At 53.0% G+C, this 13722-nt stretch overlaps 2 protein-coding genes across 3 annotated transcripts in view; one reads left to right on the top strand and one right to left on the bottom strand.

The window, feature by feature from the left end:
* CSTPP1 (centriolar satellite-associated tubulin polyglutamylase complex regulator 1) overlaps positions 1 to 1088 on the top strand; it is a 230199-nt gene extending 229111 nt beyond the window's left edge. Inside the window, exon 9 of the mRNA XM_011724338.3 lies at positions 598 to 1088. Coding sequence (XP_011722640.1) covers positions 598 to 757 — 160 coding nt within the window. The 3' untranslated portion in view covers positions 758 to 1088. The remainder of the gene's footprint in view (positions 1 to 597) is intronic.
* LOC105471676 (ARF GTPase activating protein 2) lies at positions 806 to 13575 on the bottom strand. Of its 2 annotated transcripts, XM_011724332.2 has the most exons (17): positions 13263 to 13575; positions 12997 to 13115; positions 12333 to 12405; positions 11664 to 11795; positions 11497 to 11580; positions 10554 to 10635; positions 10220 to 10276; positions 9503 to 9544; positions 9091 to 9143; positions 8474 to 8610; positions 8239 to 8370; positions 4619 to 4747; positions 4405 to 4539; positions 3271 to 3397; positions 3017 to 3110; positions 2778 to 2896; positions 806 to 2003 (listed from the first exon to the last, which is right to left on the bottom strand). In XM_011724332.2, the coding sequence occupies exons 1-17, from the start codon at positions 13332 to 13334 to the stop codon at positions 1983 to 1985; spliced, it is 1608 nt and encodes a 535-aa protein (XP_011722634.2). In that variant the 5' UTR covers positions 13335 to 13575; the 3' UTR covers positions 806 to 1982. The 2 variants fall into 2 exon arrangements, with proteins under 2 accessions (XP_011722634.2, XP_011722635.1); XM_011724333.2 differs by lacking the exon at positions 9503 to 9544.
* Between the last annotated feature and the right edge of the window lie 147 nt (positions 13576 to 13722).

Here is a 13722-nt window from a genome sequence, read left to right as displayed (position 1 = left end):
GTTTCAGAAGCCCCCAAGAGAAAGGGATGGCCAAGCCAAGGGTTTACATACAAACACATCTTTTCTTTCGGAATTTAAAGGGTCCCATTAACACCTAAAGAGTATGTGTGTGTATGTATATATATGCGTATATATAATTTTTTTTTTTTTTTTTTTTTTTTTTTTTTGAGACAAGAGTCTCACTCTGTCTCCCAGGCTGGAGTGCAGTGGCGCGACCTAGTCTCACTGCAACCTCTGCCTCCTGGGTTCAAGCGACTCTCATGCTTCAGCCTCCTGAGTAGCCAGGATTACAGGCATGCACCACCACCCCCGGCTAATTTTTGTATTTTTAGTAGAAATGGGGTCTCACCATTTTGGCCAGGCTGGTTTCAAACTCCTGGCCTCAAATGATCCACCCGCCTCAGCCTCCCAAAGTGCTGGGATGACAGGCATGAGCCACCATGCCTGGCCTTAAATATTTCTTAAGCTCCACTGAAACCCATCCCCTGTCAAGCCTACTGCTGTGACAAGGGGCAGGACTGCTGAGGTTGCTCGCTCACCCTCAGCCAGCGAGTTAAAGGGTCAACTAATGCCAGCTCTTTCCTCTGCGTGCCACAGGGTGGTGAGGTCGAAGCTGCACCGGACCTCACGGCAGCACAGAGCCAAGGAGCCAGGGGCCTTTGGCTTTCAGAGAAGAGAGAAGCAGGAGGCCCTGGAGAGAGTGTCCTCAGCTTCGGTACCGACGCCCTACCATTACCGGTGGGAGCCCCGAGAGTGAGGCCAGGGTCCGGCACTGGGCAGGGAGGCAGGATCCAGAGGACACTGCTTCACTCAGACCAACAGGGAGCAAGGCCCTGCGGGGGCTTTATTTTGACACCACTTTGTTTCAATACAAACAGTCCAGAAAGAAAGTCATGTCCCTCTGGGGGAGGGGCAAGGGGAAGAGTGGTCTGTGTTGCTTCGGAGCCCAACCTACAACCCAAAGGTAGGGGCTGGGCTGAGACTGCCAGTGCGGCGGGGAAGATGGCACCAAGAATGACACAGTGCTTGGCTCAGATGCCAGAGGGTGAGGCCCGCAGCTCTCACTGGCGGGTGCTGTCCAGGCCCCCAAGCCCAGAATGATGCAGAGGAAGGAGCTCAGCCCCAAGAGCCTGCCTCTGCCCCTCACATCCTCTGCTTCCCTGGCCAGCATCAAGCTCACAGCCTCCAGAGTCAAATCACAGCAGACAAGACCCTCCATGGCCACCAACCAGGGGATGAAGGGACAGAGAATGTTGCAGAAGGTCCTGCGGTCCACAGAGACGGCACAGAGGGACCCTGAGACAATCTTCCAAGTGCTTACTGTACAAAGGGGTGGCGAGACGGGGGAGCCCGTGGGTCTCCAGTCTGATCCTAAATGAAACCTTTAGGTGCCAGGTAGTTTCCTGTCCTTGGTAATGCCCAAAAGGGCCTTTCCCTCCTTCGCCCTCTCCTGGCACCCAGAAGAGGCCACTGGCAGCAGCAGCAGCAAGTCCGCAGCCTCTTTCCCCAGGGGACGGGTCTACAGTGAACTCCTTCCAGGCCTCCCCATGGTTCCAGAGGATGGAGACCCAAGCCCTCGAACTAGAAGAACCCTAGAGCCAGCAAAAAAAAGCCTTCTACCTTCCACTTTCCCTACTTGAGGAAAGGCTGGACCCAGAATAAGCCATCCTGGGGGAACCCCCTCTCCCAGTGTGGCAGGACAAGTGAGCAGCAGCTGTGGGGGCAGGACAGAAGGACAAGAGTCTAACACACGGAGGGTGGTGTGAGAGGGAATAAAGGGCTCAGTCCACAGGCAGAGGACAAAGGCTGGTACTGACCATTCCCCTCACATGAGTGAGCGCCTCGAAGACCACTCCACACACACACCACACATACAAAGTAACAAATCCTCCCCAGCTTCCACAAGGCAAAGCATCCCCAGCCTGGGAACTGTGGAGTTCTTGTTGCAGTCACCACCGTAAGCCTGAGTCACAGAGCTTGGATCAGTAGGAACCGTAGCGATCCTGGGGGCGAGGGAGGAGAAAAAAAACAAAGTCAGAGGCTCTCTAAGCTGCAGCAACTTCCCAGCAAACACACTGCCTGCCCCAGCACCCCATAGCAAGACTTGGGAGGCAGGGGCTGGACAGCCTGGGGAGGCAGGAGTCCACGGTGAGAGCTGGGGCAGGGGCCACTCGGGCACCCAACAATGGGGAAGCCCTGCCTGGCCTCGCAGAAGCTGGGAAAAGAAGAGAAAGACCAGTACAGGTGACAAGGACAGGGAAGATCATGGCAGACACAGTGGCATCTCGGAGAGGCCCAGCCCTGGTATGGAGCTGAAAGGAAGGAAGCTGCCCTCCAAGAAAAGAAAATACCTCTCTCTAGACTCTTGCTTGTGTGTGTGTGTGGGGGTTTTTTTTTTTTTGAGACACAGTTTCACTCTTGTCACCCAGGCTGGAGTGCAGTGGCGTGATCTCGGCTCACTACAACCTCCAGGTTGAAGCGATTCTCCTGCCTCAGCCTCCTGAGTAGCTGGGATTACAGGTGTACGCCACCATGCCCAGCTAATTTTGTATTTTTAGTAGAGACAGGGTTTTGCCATGTTGGTCAGGCTGGTCTCAAACTCCTGACCTCAAGTGATCCCATCTCAGCCTCCCAGTGCTGGGATTACAGGCGTGAGCAACCGCACCCGGCCAAAAATGCTCTTAAGGCTCAGAGGAGCTAGGCAGTAGCAGTGTCTCTATGTGGTGGCGAAGGGCAAACCTCCCAGCACTCCTCACTAGGCCCCACTTCAGCCTCACCTGCAAGGAATTCATCACACCATTGGCCAGCACAGCCATTTTCCCGGCCACAGACTTGACACCCTGCTTAAACTGGGCAATGTCCGCTGTAGGCAGCACGTTCCCCAGAGATACACTTCCTGTAAAAGCAAGGGCAGGGTGACCCACAGCCCAGCAGGAAGCCCTTCCCAGTCACAGCAAGGCCCTCCCGCCCTGCTCCCAGGCCTCGCTTGGTGCCTGCCACCCCACCAGGGCCCTACCTGCTCCGTGAGCTCCATCCATGTCCCCAAAGAGGTCTGAAGAGCTGATGGCATTGCTGCCTGAGAGCTGCTGCAGCCGAGACCTGGCCTCATACTGTGGTGAGGAAAAGGCCAGGCCTGGGGATCCTGGGGCCGAGGACCCAAGGACTCACACAGGCCAGGCCCTCCTGGTGCTAAAGCCCAAAGCAGCGGCAGGGAGAAAGCTCATGCTTCTGCCTGCTGCCTCAGACCCCAAGACAGACAGCCCCGCTTACCTCCGCATCCATCTCCCGCCCAAAGAACATGTCAGATGAGATGGCTTTGGCTCCTGCGAATTTCTGACGTGCCTCACTAGACTCGAGGCCTGAGCTCCGGCTCTCCACTTCCCTCCGGTTTGTGGCCCTGAGGGGAAGATGTGGAACAGCTCAGACTCCTCCTATTATCATGAGGGGAGGCAGAGTACAGAGACCAAACAGAGCACCAATGGCCTTTTGGTGATGGGTTACCAGGTCCCATTCTGTCTGTGGCTCTGTGACTCTGGGCCCCTCTCCCCTGGTTAAGGAGTCACCCTTCTCCACACCGAGGCCAAGGCCCAGAGAGCTTAGTAACCTGCACTAGGCAGGGTGGAAATACGGTCTGCAGTGGCCTAGGCTCCTGCCCAAAAGCACACAGCTTTGTCAGCATTCAGGAGGCCACACAACTGCTGCTACCCTAATCCTAGTGACAACATGCCTAGTACTACAATGAGCATATGTGTCAGTCTGCCTGGCTTTATACCTACTCTTGTCGTAACCATGAATAGCAAACTGCCCCCTTTACTCTCAAAAGCATCCTGGTGTGGAAAGGGAGATGGCTGCTCTCATCTTGCCATGAGTATGTGGACACTGGGCCAGGTATTTCCGCAGACCCTGTGAAGTAGTTACGTTCCCGTTTAATCAGGGGATAACTCACAGATATTATGTCAACTAAACAGATCCCAGATTAAGATGGAGTAGGGTTTTTAAAATAAGGGGGCTGGAGACATAAAACCCTTGAAAGGAGGTCAGGACTGAAGCATAAAATCAGGCCCCTCCTGCCAGAGAAATGGACCCCAAGCAAAAGCAGCTGCCAGGCCCTCTGTGATGACAAAGCACAACTCAAACCGAAGCCTGACTGCTGCACTGTCTAATGAGGCAGCGCCAGCCACTGGTGGCTATTTACATTTATCAAAAATTAAACTACCTAAGAAATTCAGTTGCTCAGTTGCACCAACCACATTTTAAGGGCTCACAGCCACACAGTAGTGGCTACCATATTAAACAACATAGAGGACATTTCCATCATCACAGAAAGTTCTTCTAGACAGTGCTGCCTTAGACTTCTCTACCTTCAGCTTGTTTAAAAAAAAAAGAAAGAACAGCCCACTCTACCTTTCTGAAACAGGCCGGATGCTTGAGATGGCCACTTCTGGCTCCCTCTCCTCTACCCTGTCCATACCCCAGGCAGCATCTGTATCCCAGCGGGAACCAAAGCTTTCCCCTAAGGAAAAGGGGTTGTCCTTGTACCTAAGGAGACAGTAGAGTGGCTCAGAGAAGCCTGATGAGGAACACAGCAGTCAAGTTTACAGCTAGAAAACAGCCTTACTTTGGGGGTCCAGAGGCGAAAGTACCAACATCGTCAAACAAGTCCAGCTGAGAGCGAGAAGATTTTGCACTCACTGGGGTTTCCTGCTCGATCACCTGCATCTCAGACAGCACGGAGTGGGAGACAGAGCTGCGCAGCAAAGCAGAGCCAGGCCATGAGACCAGTGAATAGACATTAGCATCACTGCACAAAAGACAATAACCAGCGGCTGGGTTCTCCTTCATGGAGCATCACCCAGAACCTTCTGTCCTTACCCGAGCACAGGGCCAGGCCAGACCCCAAAAGAAGGCTAGCTGTGTGTGGTGACCTGTGAAGCAAACCTCAGAACTCTTTACACATCAGCTTTGTTTATTCAACGTAGGCGTTCCCTGGCCAGTGACCGTCTGCCTGTTATAATTTTATTTTATTCATTTATTTATTTGAGACAGATTCTCACTCTGTCACCCAGGCTGGAGTCCAGTGGTGCAGTCTCGGCTCACTGCAACCACCGCCTCCTGGGTTCAAGCGATTCTCGTGCCTCAGCCTCCCGAGTACCTGGGACTATGGTGCACGTCACCACGCCCAGCTAATTTTTTGTTTTTTCAGTAGAGACAGGGTTTCGCCACATTGCCCAGGCTGGTCTCAAACTCCTGAGTTCAGACAATCCACCCACCTTGGCCTCCCAAAGTGCTAGGATTAGAGGCGTGAGCCACCGCGCCCGGCTCCTGTTATAATCTTTTATTTATTTACTTATTTATTTTGAGACGAGTCTCACTTTGTTGCCCAGGCTGAAGTGCAGTGGCGCGATCTCGGCTCACTGCAAGCTCCGCCTCCCGGGTTCACGCCATTCTCCCGCCTCAGGCTCCCGGGTAGCTGGGACTACAGGCGCCCGCCACCGTGCCCAGCTAATGTTTTGTATTTTTAGTGGAGACGGGGTTTCACCGTGTTAGCCAGGATGGTCTCGATCTCCTGACCTTGTGATCCGCCCACCTCAGCCTCCCAAAGTGTTGGGATTACAGGCGTGAGCCACGGCGCCCGGCCTCCTGTTGTAATTTTAATAATGTGCACCAGATGCCAGTGGTCTCTGTCCTGGATAACTCCCTGCCTTGTGCACTATGAACCCATCCTTCGCTGATGGGATTCACACAGCAAAGGAACGGATGAAAGAACGCCCCAGAACCAGGGAAAGGAGCATGACTGCATCAAAGGATGAGCTCTTCATCATCCTACTATTAAAAAAAAAAAAAAAAAAAAAAAGCCGAGCGGGTGGCTCACGTCTGTAATCCCAGCACTTTGGGAGGCTGAGGAGGGCAGATCACAAGGTCAGGAGATTGAGACCATCCTTGCTAACAAAGTGAAACCTGTCTCTACTAAAAATACAAAAAAATTAGCCGGGCATGGTGGTGGGCACCTGTAGTCCCACCTACTTGGGAGAATGGTGTGAACCTGGGAGGCGGAGCTTGCAATGAGCCCAGATGGCACCACTGCACTCCAGCCTGGGCAACAGAGCAAGACTACGTCTCAAAAAAAAAAAAAGCACCTCAAAGCACAAAGACTGGCCTTATGCACTAAGACCTAGAATTGCTGTCTGGTTCTCAAAAAAAAAAGGGGTGTAGGGTTGGCAGGCAATACAGTACAATTCTTGACGCCTCTCATTCCTCTGTCAGGCTCCACAGGGACACTTTAAGGATTAATTTGATTTAAACCAATTCATTTAAAAATATCCATAGCTTTTAGCTAGAAGAACCCCAAGGAGTGATTATTTTGCAATAGGGCTGAGTTGGGCCAGGCGTGGTGGCTCACACCTGTAATCCCAGCACTTTGGGAGGCCAAGGCAGCCAGATCACCTGAGGTCGGGAGTTCGAGACAAGCCTGACCAACATGGAGAAACCTACTAAATCTACTAAAAATACAAAATTAGCTGGGTGTGGTGGCACATCCCTGTAATCCCAGCTACTTGGGAGGCTGAGGTAAGAGAATCGCTAGAACCCAGGAGATGGAGGCTGTGGTGAGCTGAGATCACACCATTACACTCCAGCCTGGGCAACAAGATTGAAACTCTGTCTCAAATAAATAAATAGGGTGAGTTGGGTTTAAGTAAACAATTGTTGCACTGCTGAAAAATTGTTCATATCCCTTAACCCCTCGGTCATCCCTTAACTCAGTCAGTCATCCTTTAACCCCTTGGTCATCCTTTAACCCAGTCATCCCTTAACCCAGTCAGTCATCCCTTAACCCCTTAGTCATCCCTTAACTCAGTCAGTCATCCTTTAACCCCTCAGTCATCCCTTAACCCAGTCATCTGTTATTCCAGTCATTCCTATGTGACTGAAGCAGGGAAAGGAAGGAGTTTCAATGTCCTTTCAAGTTAAAATTTTATCCTCTGGCCGGATGTGGCTCACATCTGTAATCCAAGCACTGGGTGCCGTGGCTCACGCCTATAATCCCAATACTGTGGGAGGCCAAGGCAGGCAGATCATTTGAAGCTAGTAGTTTTAGACCAGCCTGGCCAACATGGTGAAACCCCGTCTCTACTAAAATACAAAAATAAGCTGGGTGTGGTGGCACATGCCTGTAATCACAGCTTCTCAGGAGGCTGAGGCAGGAGAATCGCTTGAACCTGGGAGGTGGAGGCTGCAGTGGGCTGAGATCACACCACTGAACTCCAGTCTGGGTGACAGGGCGAGATTCCATCTTTAAAAAAAAAAAAAAAAAAGCCAGGAACGGTGGTGCACGCCTGTAATCCCAGCTGCTTGGGAGGCTGAGACAGGAGAATCACTTGAACCCAGGAGGTAGAGATTGCAGTGAGCCAAGATCGTGCCACTGCACTCCAGCCTGGGCAAAAGATTAAGACTTTGTCTCAAAAAATAAAAATAAAAAACCATAGCAGCCAAACATGGTGGCTCACACCTGTAATCCCAGCACTTTGGGAAGCCAAGGCAGGCAGATCACCTAAATCCAGGAATTTGAGACCAGCCTAGGCAACATGGCAAAACCTACAAAAAATACAAAAATTAGCTGGGCATGGTGGCTCCCGGCTGTGGACCCAGCTATTCAGGAGGCTGAAGTGGAAGGATCGCCTGAGCCCAGGAGGCAGAAGTTGCAGTAAGCCGAGATCACACCATTACACTCCAGCCTGGCCAACAGAGCAAGAATTTGTCTCAAAAGAAAAAGAAAGAAAGAAAACCACAGCAAACCCAGTGGTTCTGAAACAGGATTTTCTGCTCAAACTGAGGGCATTTGAAATGTGGGTGGATACTTTAGGGTATTACAGGGAACACAAATGGCATCTCTAGACAGGGATTAAGGAATTAAGGATGATACTAAATGCACCTCAATTCTCAGGGAGGTCTGGAAAAATAAACTGTCCCATGACTCAAAGTGCCATCAAGAAAAACCACCCTGGTCTCTTGAAGATACTGAAACAACACCTGATCCTGTGTTTCATTCATACACCTATTCACTCATTCAACTTACTGAGCACATACCCACTATGCCAAGCACTGTATTAGGGACAAGCCAAGCGATCTATTCAGACTTGGAGAAACAACAAGCCTAGAATCCCAAACTGCTGGGAAGGCCCCGCAATGGTTCCCAGGAAACAACGGCATCTCCCTGCCACACCGGGAGCTGAGCCTCACCTTCGGGATACCAAGCCCATGCCCAACCTCTCTGCCTGCTCTCGCTTCTTCCCTTCCAGATTCTGTAGCTTCTTCTCCTCTTTCTTACGATCAATCTGGAGCTCCTGGTAGGCCAGACGCATGGAGGCGACCCTTAGAGGGAACAAAGGTGTCAGTGGCCACCCATCCTGACCTGTCCGACCTACCCACCCACCAAGCCCTGCACGAGCCTGAGGCCCCAGCAGCAAACACTCACATGGACTCCTCCGCCTGCTTCTTGGCATCGGCTGCCTGCTGCTCACGGAGCTTCTCTGCTACCTGGGCCTGCCGCTCAATCTCACTGAAGCTCTGGCTGCTCACCTTCTGGGCCCCGAGGCCTTTCTTGGCACCCAGCTGGGAAGAGAATCATGTCAGGGGCCTTCCCAATCACACTCTCCTCAGACCCCTCCCAGGCTCGGGCACTGTAGTCACACCCACAAGGAAAAGGCCCTTCTTAAAATTTAGGGTAAAAAATAGGAGCCCAACCAGCATGGCCAAGAGAACAGTGCTCCGCTGGAACAGGGCATGGGCAGTTCACACAGCCCCGGCAGAGCCCAGACCTGAGGATGCCAGTTAATGCTGACAGGGCCGAGTATGTGCCAAGCACTCCGCCAAGCACTAGATGCGCTCCCTCTCACCGACCCCTCCCAGGAGCCCTTGAAGATAGGCTTTAAATCCCTTTAAATCTTTAAATCCCTTTCACAGGCGAGGTTCAGAGAAGCACAGTACCTTTGCCAAAGTCATACAGCTGGTGAGTGGTAAGGTCAAGAGGTGAACCCAGGTAGCCGGCACCCAGCTCCTAACCTTTCTAACATACCACCTCTCCCCACCTACCCCTTTCTTAGCTGCTGCTGGCTTCTTCTTGCCAATGATGGAGCTTTTCAGTTCTGCATGAGAAAGGGGGTAGGCATGAGCTAAGACAAAGGCAGCTCAGAGGCAGTAGCTCCGTCCACACCATGCAGCTTCATGGCAATAGCTCCTAAGAACAGCTTCAGGCAGGGGAAGGCAAAGCTGCCAGCACCAGCTCCAAACAGCGGTGTCCAAGCCAAAGATAGACGTGGCTGGGGTATTTACTGGCGCCCAGCAGAGTGAGACAGGAACCTAGACCTGAAGCACCAGAGACACTCAAAGTCCCTGAACCAAAACAAAGACTGCGAGGCAGGGAGCAGACGGTGAGCACCAGGCTCAGCTCCTAAAGCAGGAAGCTGCGGGCAGGGCCTGGGCTCCCCAAGCAGCTGTCAGTTACCTCTGGCAGGAAGGGCCCCTTTAGCTGACAGATACATGGACTCTGGAGGAGAAACAGACTTGTGGCTAACAAGAGGCCCACCCCAGAGCCTCCACAGAGCTCTCAAGCCCAGCGGTCTCTATGAAGCCCTGCTTCAGACCAAGCTATGCCAGCCTTCTCATGGATCAGTCTGACAGTCACTCTACTGGGTTCCAGTCCCAACCCCCAAGAGTCAACAGAACAAACCGAGGTCAGCAAATTGACTGTTCACCCTGAACCAAGTCTGAAGGACACTAAGGAAAATGTAGAAAAGAGTTAAAGGACAGGCTGGTGGACTGGCTGAGAAAGAACAATGTCATCTCCAGCTATCGGCAGCTCAGAGCTGTCCCTCCACCCTAGGAAATGCACCAGACAAGCCAGCCCTGCCTCAGAGCCCAGGAATAGGTGTCCAGTCTCATGCTGGCCTCCCCAACACTTTGGCTAGACCCAGCCCCACACTCAGAGGCAGACCCCAGGCCTTATACACCAGCCCACCCAGATTCATCAATTCAAAGGGCTTGGCTCTAAAATCAGTGTTGCAGCCACCATTTCAATCACAGTCCCCACTCCAGAGAGGTCAGACACATGCTCAGTCTCCTGTGGCCTCTGTCCACACGGCCAGGCAGCAGGAACTCTGAAAAGAACATTTGAGGTCCACCCTCTCCCAGCCACCCCACGCCCGTCCACTAGCATACTGACCCAGTGAGGCTTTGGGTGAGGTGCCAAGCAGGTCTGTGTTGGGACCATGCTCCGGCTCTGTGGATGCAATGGCAAGAGTTAGAGATGAGGCTCCTAGCTTCCTGCAACCTCCCCTTGAAAGAAGTGATGGGACGTGAGTCAGTGGCTTTCCTCAGCTTGCCACCGAAAGATAAAAGGAATATCTACCACTTCCTCTAAGGATTAAAATGAATCCCAGCCCACGCAAAGATACAGGAGGATCCCTGCTCCTATTGTCATAGCCAGATGTCCCCTTCCAAACCCTGAGTCCTCTCCTAGGACCAGGGCACCTGGTTGGAATCTGGGCTGAACTCACGTGCCAGGCCACTGCTCTCTGCAGACGGGGCTGGCTGTTGAGTCCCTGAAGGCTCAGTGGCTGGCGCATCCCAGGCAGGAGGCTGAAAAGGAGGCCAGATAACAGAAGCCTCGGTGAGCCGCTCCTGTAGCCAAGGAGCACCAAGACCTACAAGCACCTTGTGGGCAAGAGATCGTACTTCAAGCCCATGAGGAAAGGGAGTGGAGGGGAGCAAACACGATCACAGTTGCTACTCACAGTGGAAGAAAGCAGGAAAACAAGCAGCCCCCACCCAAACCCCTTCACTATTTACTTAAAGCAAGAGCCCATTCTCCTAAGTTAAAGACAGTTACCTAACACCACCTAGGCAGGCACAGATCTAAAGATTCCTCAAATACAAATACATTTAATTATCACTACAACCCCTATGAAGGAGCTATATCTCCATTTTAGAAACTGAGGTTTTGACAGATCGAGTGACTTGGCCACCATCACAGAAATGCTGAGTAGAGAACAGGAATTGAAGCCAAGAGTCTAACTTCAGCACCCAGGGTCAGTAAAGAGGAAACCCTCCTCAAAGGGGTGGGGTGGGGAGGAGGGAATCCTTTCACTGTCCCCAAGCACAGTGCCTTTCTTGTAAGGGAAGAATCCAGGAAAACTTGTTTGGGGCCCTAGACACCTCTTGAACCTTCAAGAAGCTGCTCCCGTTCCCCACCAGCCCAGTTTATAGGAGTCTATTTCTAAGGAGGTCTACACTGCACCCCCATTTATGGAGGAGGAAACACCCAGGCCTACCCAGCAGGAACAGCGGACTCCATACATTCCAACTCAGTGGACTTCACACATGTGTCCGAGACATCACATCAAAGCAAATGGAATCTATAGCCATGATCACAGAAGGCCTTGGCCTTGGTAAACTGCTTGTCAAGAACAATTGGGAAAAACGTTCCTTGTGGGCACTCACTTGAGTGTGTTCTGTGAAGAAATCAGAGTCCTTCTTCTCCGGGGAGTGATTAGGAACAGCACTACTTATGTTGTCTATCCAAAGCTAGAAAGGAGAAGGCACCCCTGAAACACAGGGCTCTGAATACTCCTAACCCTCCAACCCCAGCCCCAAGAACAGGCACTTACATCAGTGCCGTGCCTAGCCAGGGCCGCACTCCCCAGCTGCCGGATCTTCTCCCGGTACATCTGGGCAGCTCGGCTATTGTATTTGGTGTTGGCATCATTGGCTGTGCATCCATGTTGGCGGAAAAAAGCCGTCTGGAGAGCAAAGAAGAGAGCAGCGCGTGCTACAGGTGATTCTCAAGAAGGAAATGTGTTGGCTGTAGGAGACATCCCCTTATGACAGTCGAGTTATTATCTATACAGGATGATACATGCTACTGACACTGGTTTTTCAGAGATACAGTTCCTCGAAATTCCTGCAAAAAAACACCTTGCAGCCTGCCATCCTCTGATATGACTGAAGCCCAGGCCTCACTGAACCCTGCCTGAGGACAACATGCCATTCCCAGCCTCCCCATCCTTCATCCAGGGCAGGCCCACAAGACTCAATGACTGTGAAGGCTCCAACTCCTGAGGCTTTTCCCCAAGAACACCTGCCCAGTTTAATTGGAATTTGAAACCCATTTAAGAGAAGCTGTGACCAGTTTCGAAGTTTTTAGAAAATGACTTATGGTGGTGTTATAGAACAGAGAACCCTCTGAACAGGGAAACCGAGAGGGCCTCTTAGGGAGTCGTGCAAAGTTAGTACCCAGGCAGAAGAATGGAAGGTGGGGGAGGTAGAAGGAGCTTTACCGCATTGGCATTCCCGCCGACCTGCATACACCTCAGCTGGAACCAGTTCCAGTTGGAATCCAACTCTGTGGACCTGTGTACAAGGGCTGCGTCTCACCCACCAGCAGATACCAGCAGAAGGGTTTCCCTAGCGGCCCGATACCTGTCACTTGGTCTCAGGCTGCTGTAGGCACTCAGGAAACATTAATCAGCCATCACCCCATTTCCTCCACACTACCCTGTCCATGAAAACTTTGCTCTTCATTCATCTACTCCAAAGAGTACTAATTATGTACCCAGATCCGAAAGGAGGTCACGTTCTCAGGCACGCACCCCTGGATTTGGCTTTCCCCTAATGGATGGTCACAGTTTCACTAGAGACATATTGGGCCAACAACATATCAGCAACAAGGTCAATGCCTCCCTTTCCTCCCAACCAACGCTCAGAGTCTCAAGTCTGACCGTCAAAAAACAGCGAGTTTTGGCCCAGAAGCGGAGACGGACCGCCTATGTGCCAAGGAGCCCACACAGGTGGTTCCCTCCGGCAGGAGGCTACCGGACCCTCTCGGCCCAGAGGCTTCCCGCTGAATTCAAAGCGGTCCAAGTCGAGGCAGCCACTCTCCCTTGTTGCCCACACAGCCCTGGCCGGCCCGGTGGAAACACGGCAACCGCGCGGAAACCCAACCTGATGAAGCTCAGATGGACGCCCAGGGAGCGGTGCACCCCGGAACAGTCAATGCACAAGAAAACACCATACGTGATGCTGGCCCAACTCGGATTCTTGGCGCCGCAGTCGAAACAGGCCTGGGTGGAGGAAGCGATGAGCGAATGATCAGGGACCCCGAGTAAAGGCCAGGCGCAGACACCCCAGAAAAACAACCCACCTCCGCCCTTCTCCCTCCCTCAGGCCCCAGCGGGACGACAGACTCCGCGCTACCCCTGCTCACGCACCTTGTTGGTTGGAACTGCGCGAAGCCTCTTAAAAAGAGTCTGGATTTCGGTCTTGTTCGGCTCCGCCGCCATTTTCTCTCCTTCCCAGACACAACCGCGACAGACGGGTCCCGCCGCGGGCCAATCCACGGCGGGGAGGGCGGGCTCACCAGGTCGGCCTTAGCTGTGCCCGGGCCAGCCGAGGAGTGGGGTGATTGGGGCCCGATCTGAACCAATGGGCAGCCGGCAGGACGGGGACGGTGACGTCAGCCGCGGCCGCAAGAATCAACGCCGCGCCAGGCCAATCCGCAGCCGGGACGGAGCGACGGCGGGCGAACCGGCCCAAACCTCCTCGCGCGCACAGCCCCCGACGCCTCAGTCCCCAGGTGGAGTCGCCCCTACGCCGCGCAGGCTGCGGGAGCTTGGGGGCGGGGACCCCCACTCCAGCCAATTACAGATCGATGAGTAAGGATTAGGCTGC

Source organism: Macaca nemestrina, chromosome 12 (assembly GCF_043159975.1).
Source record: "Macaca nemestrina isolate mMacNem1 chromosome 12, mMacNem.hap1, whole genome shotgun sequence".
NCBI classification, from domain to species: Eukaryota; Metazoa; Chordata; class Mammalia; order Primates; family Cercopithecidae; genus Macaca; species Macaca nemestrina.
Note: the sequence above shows the minus strand (reverse complement) of the source record. Positions and strands in the feature narration are given on the sequence as shown.

Coding starts and splice junctions, on each gene's coding strand:
- LOC105471676 (XM_011724332.2), bottom strand. CDS start 13,334: ATGGCGGCGGAGCCGAACAAGACCGAAATCCAGACTCTTTTTAAGAGG. Junction 12,406..12,996: donor GTCCATCTGAGCTTCATCAG/GTTGGGTTTCCG, acceptor CCTTGTACACAG/GTCCACAGAGTTGGATTCCA. Junction 9,545..10,219: donor CTCACCCAAAGCCTCACTGG/GTCAGTATGCTA, acceptor TTTCTCCTCCAG/AGTCCATGTATCTGTCAGCT.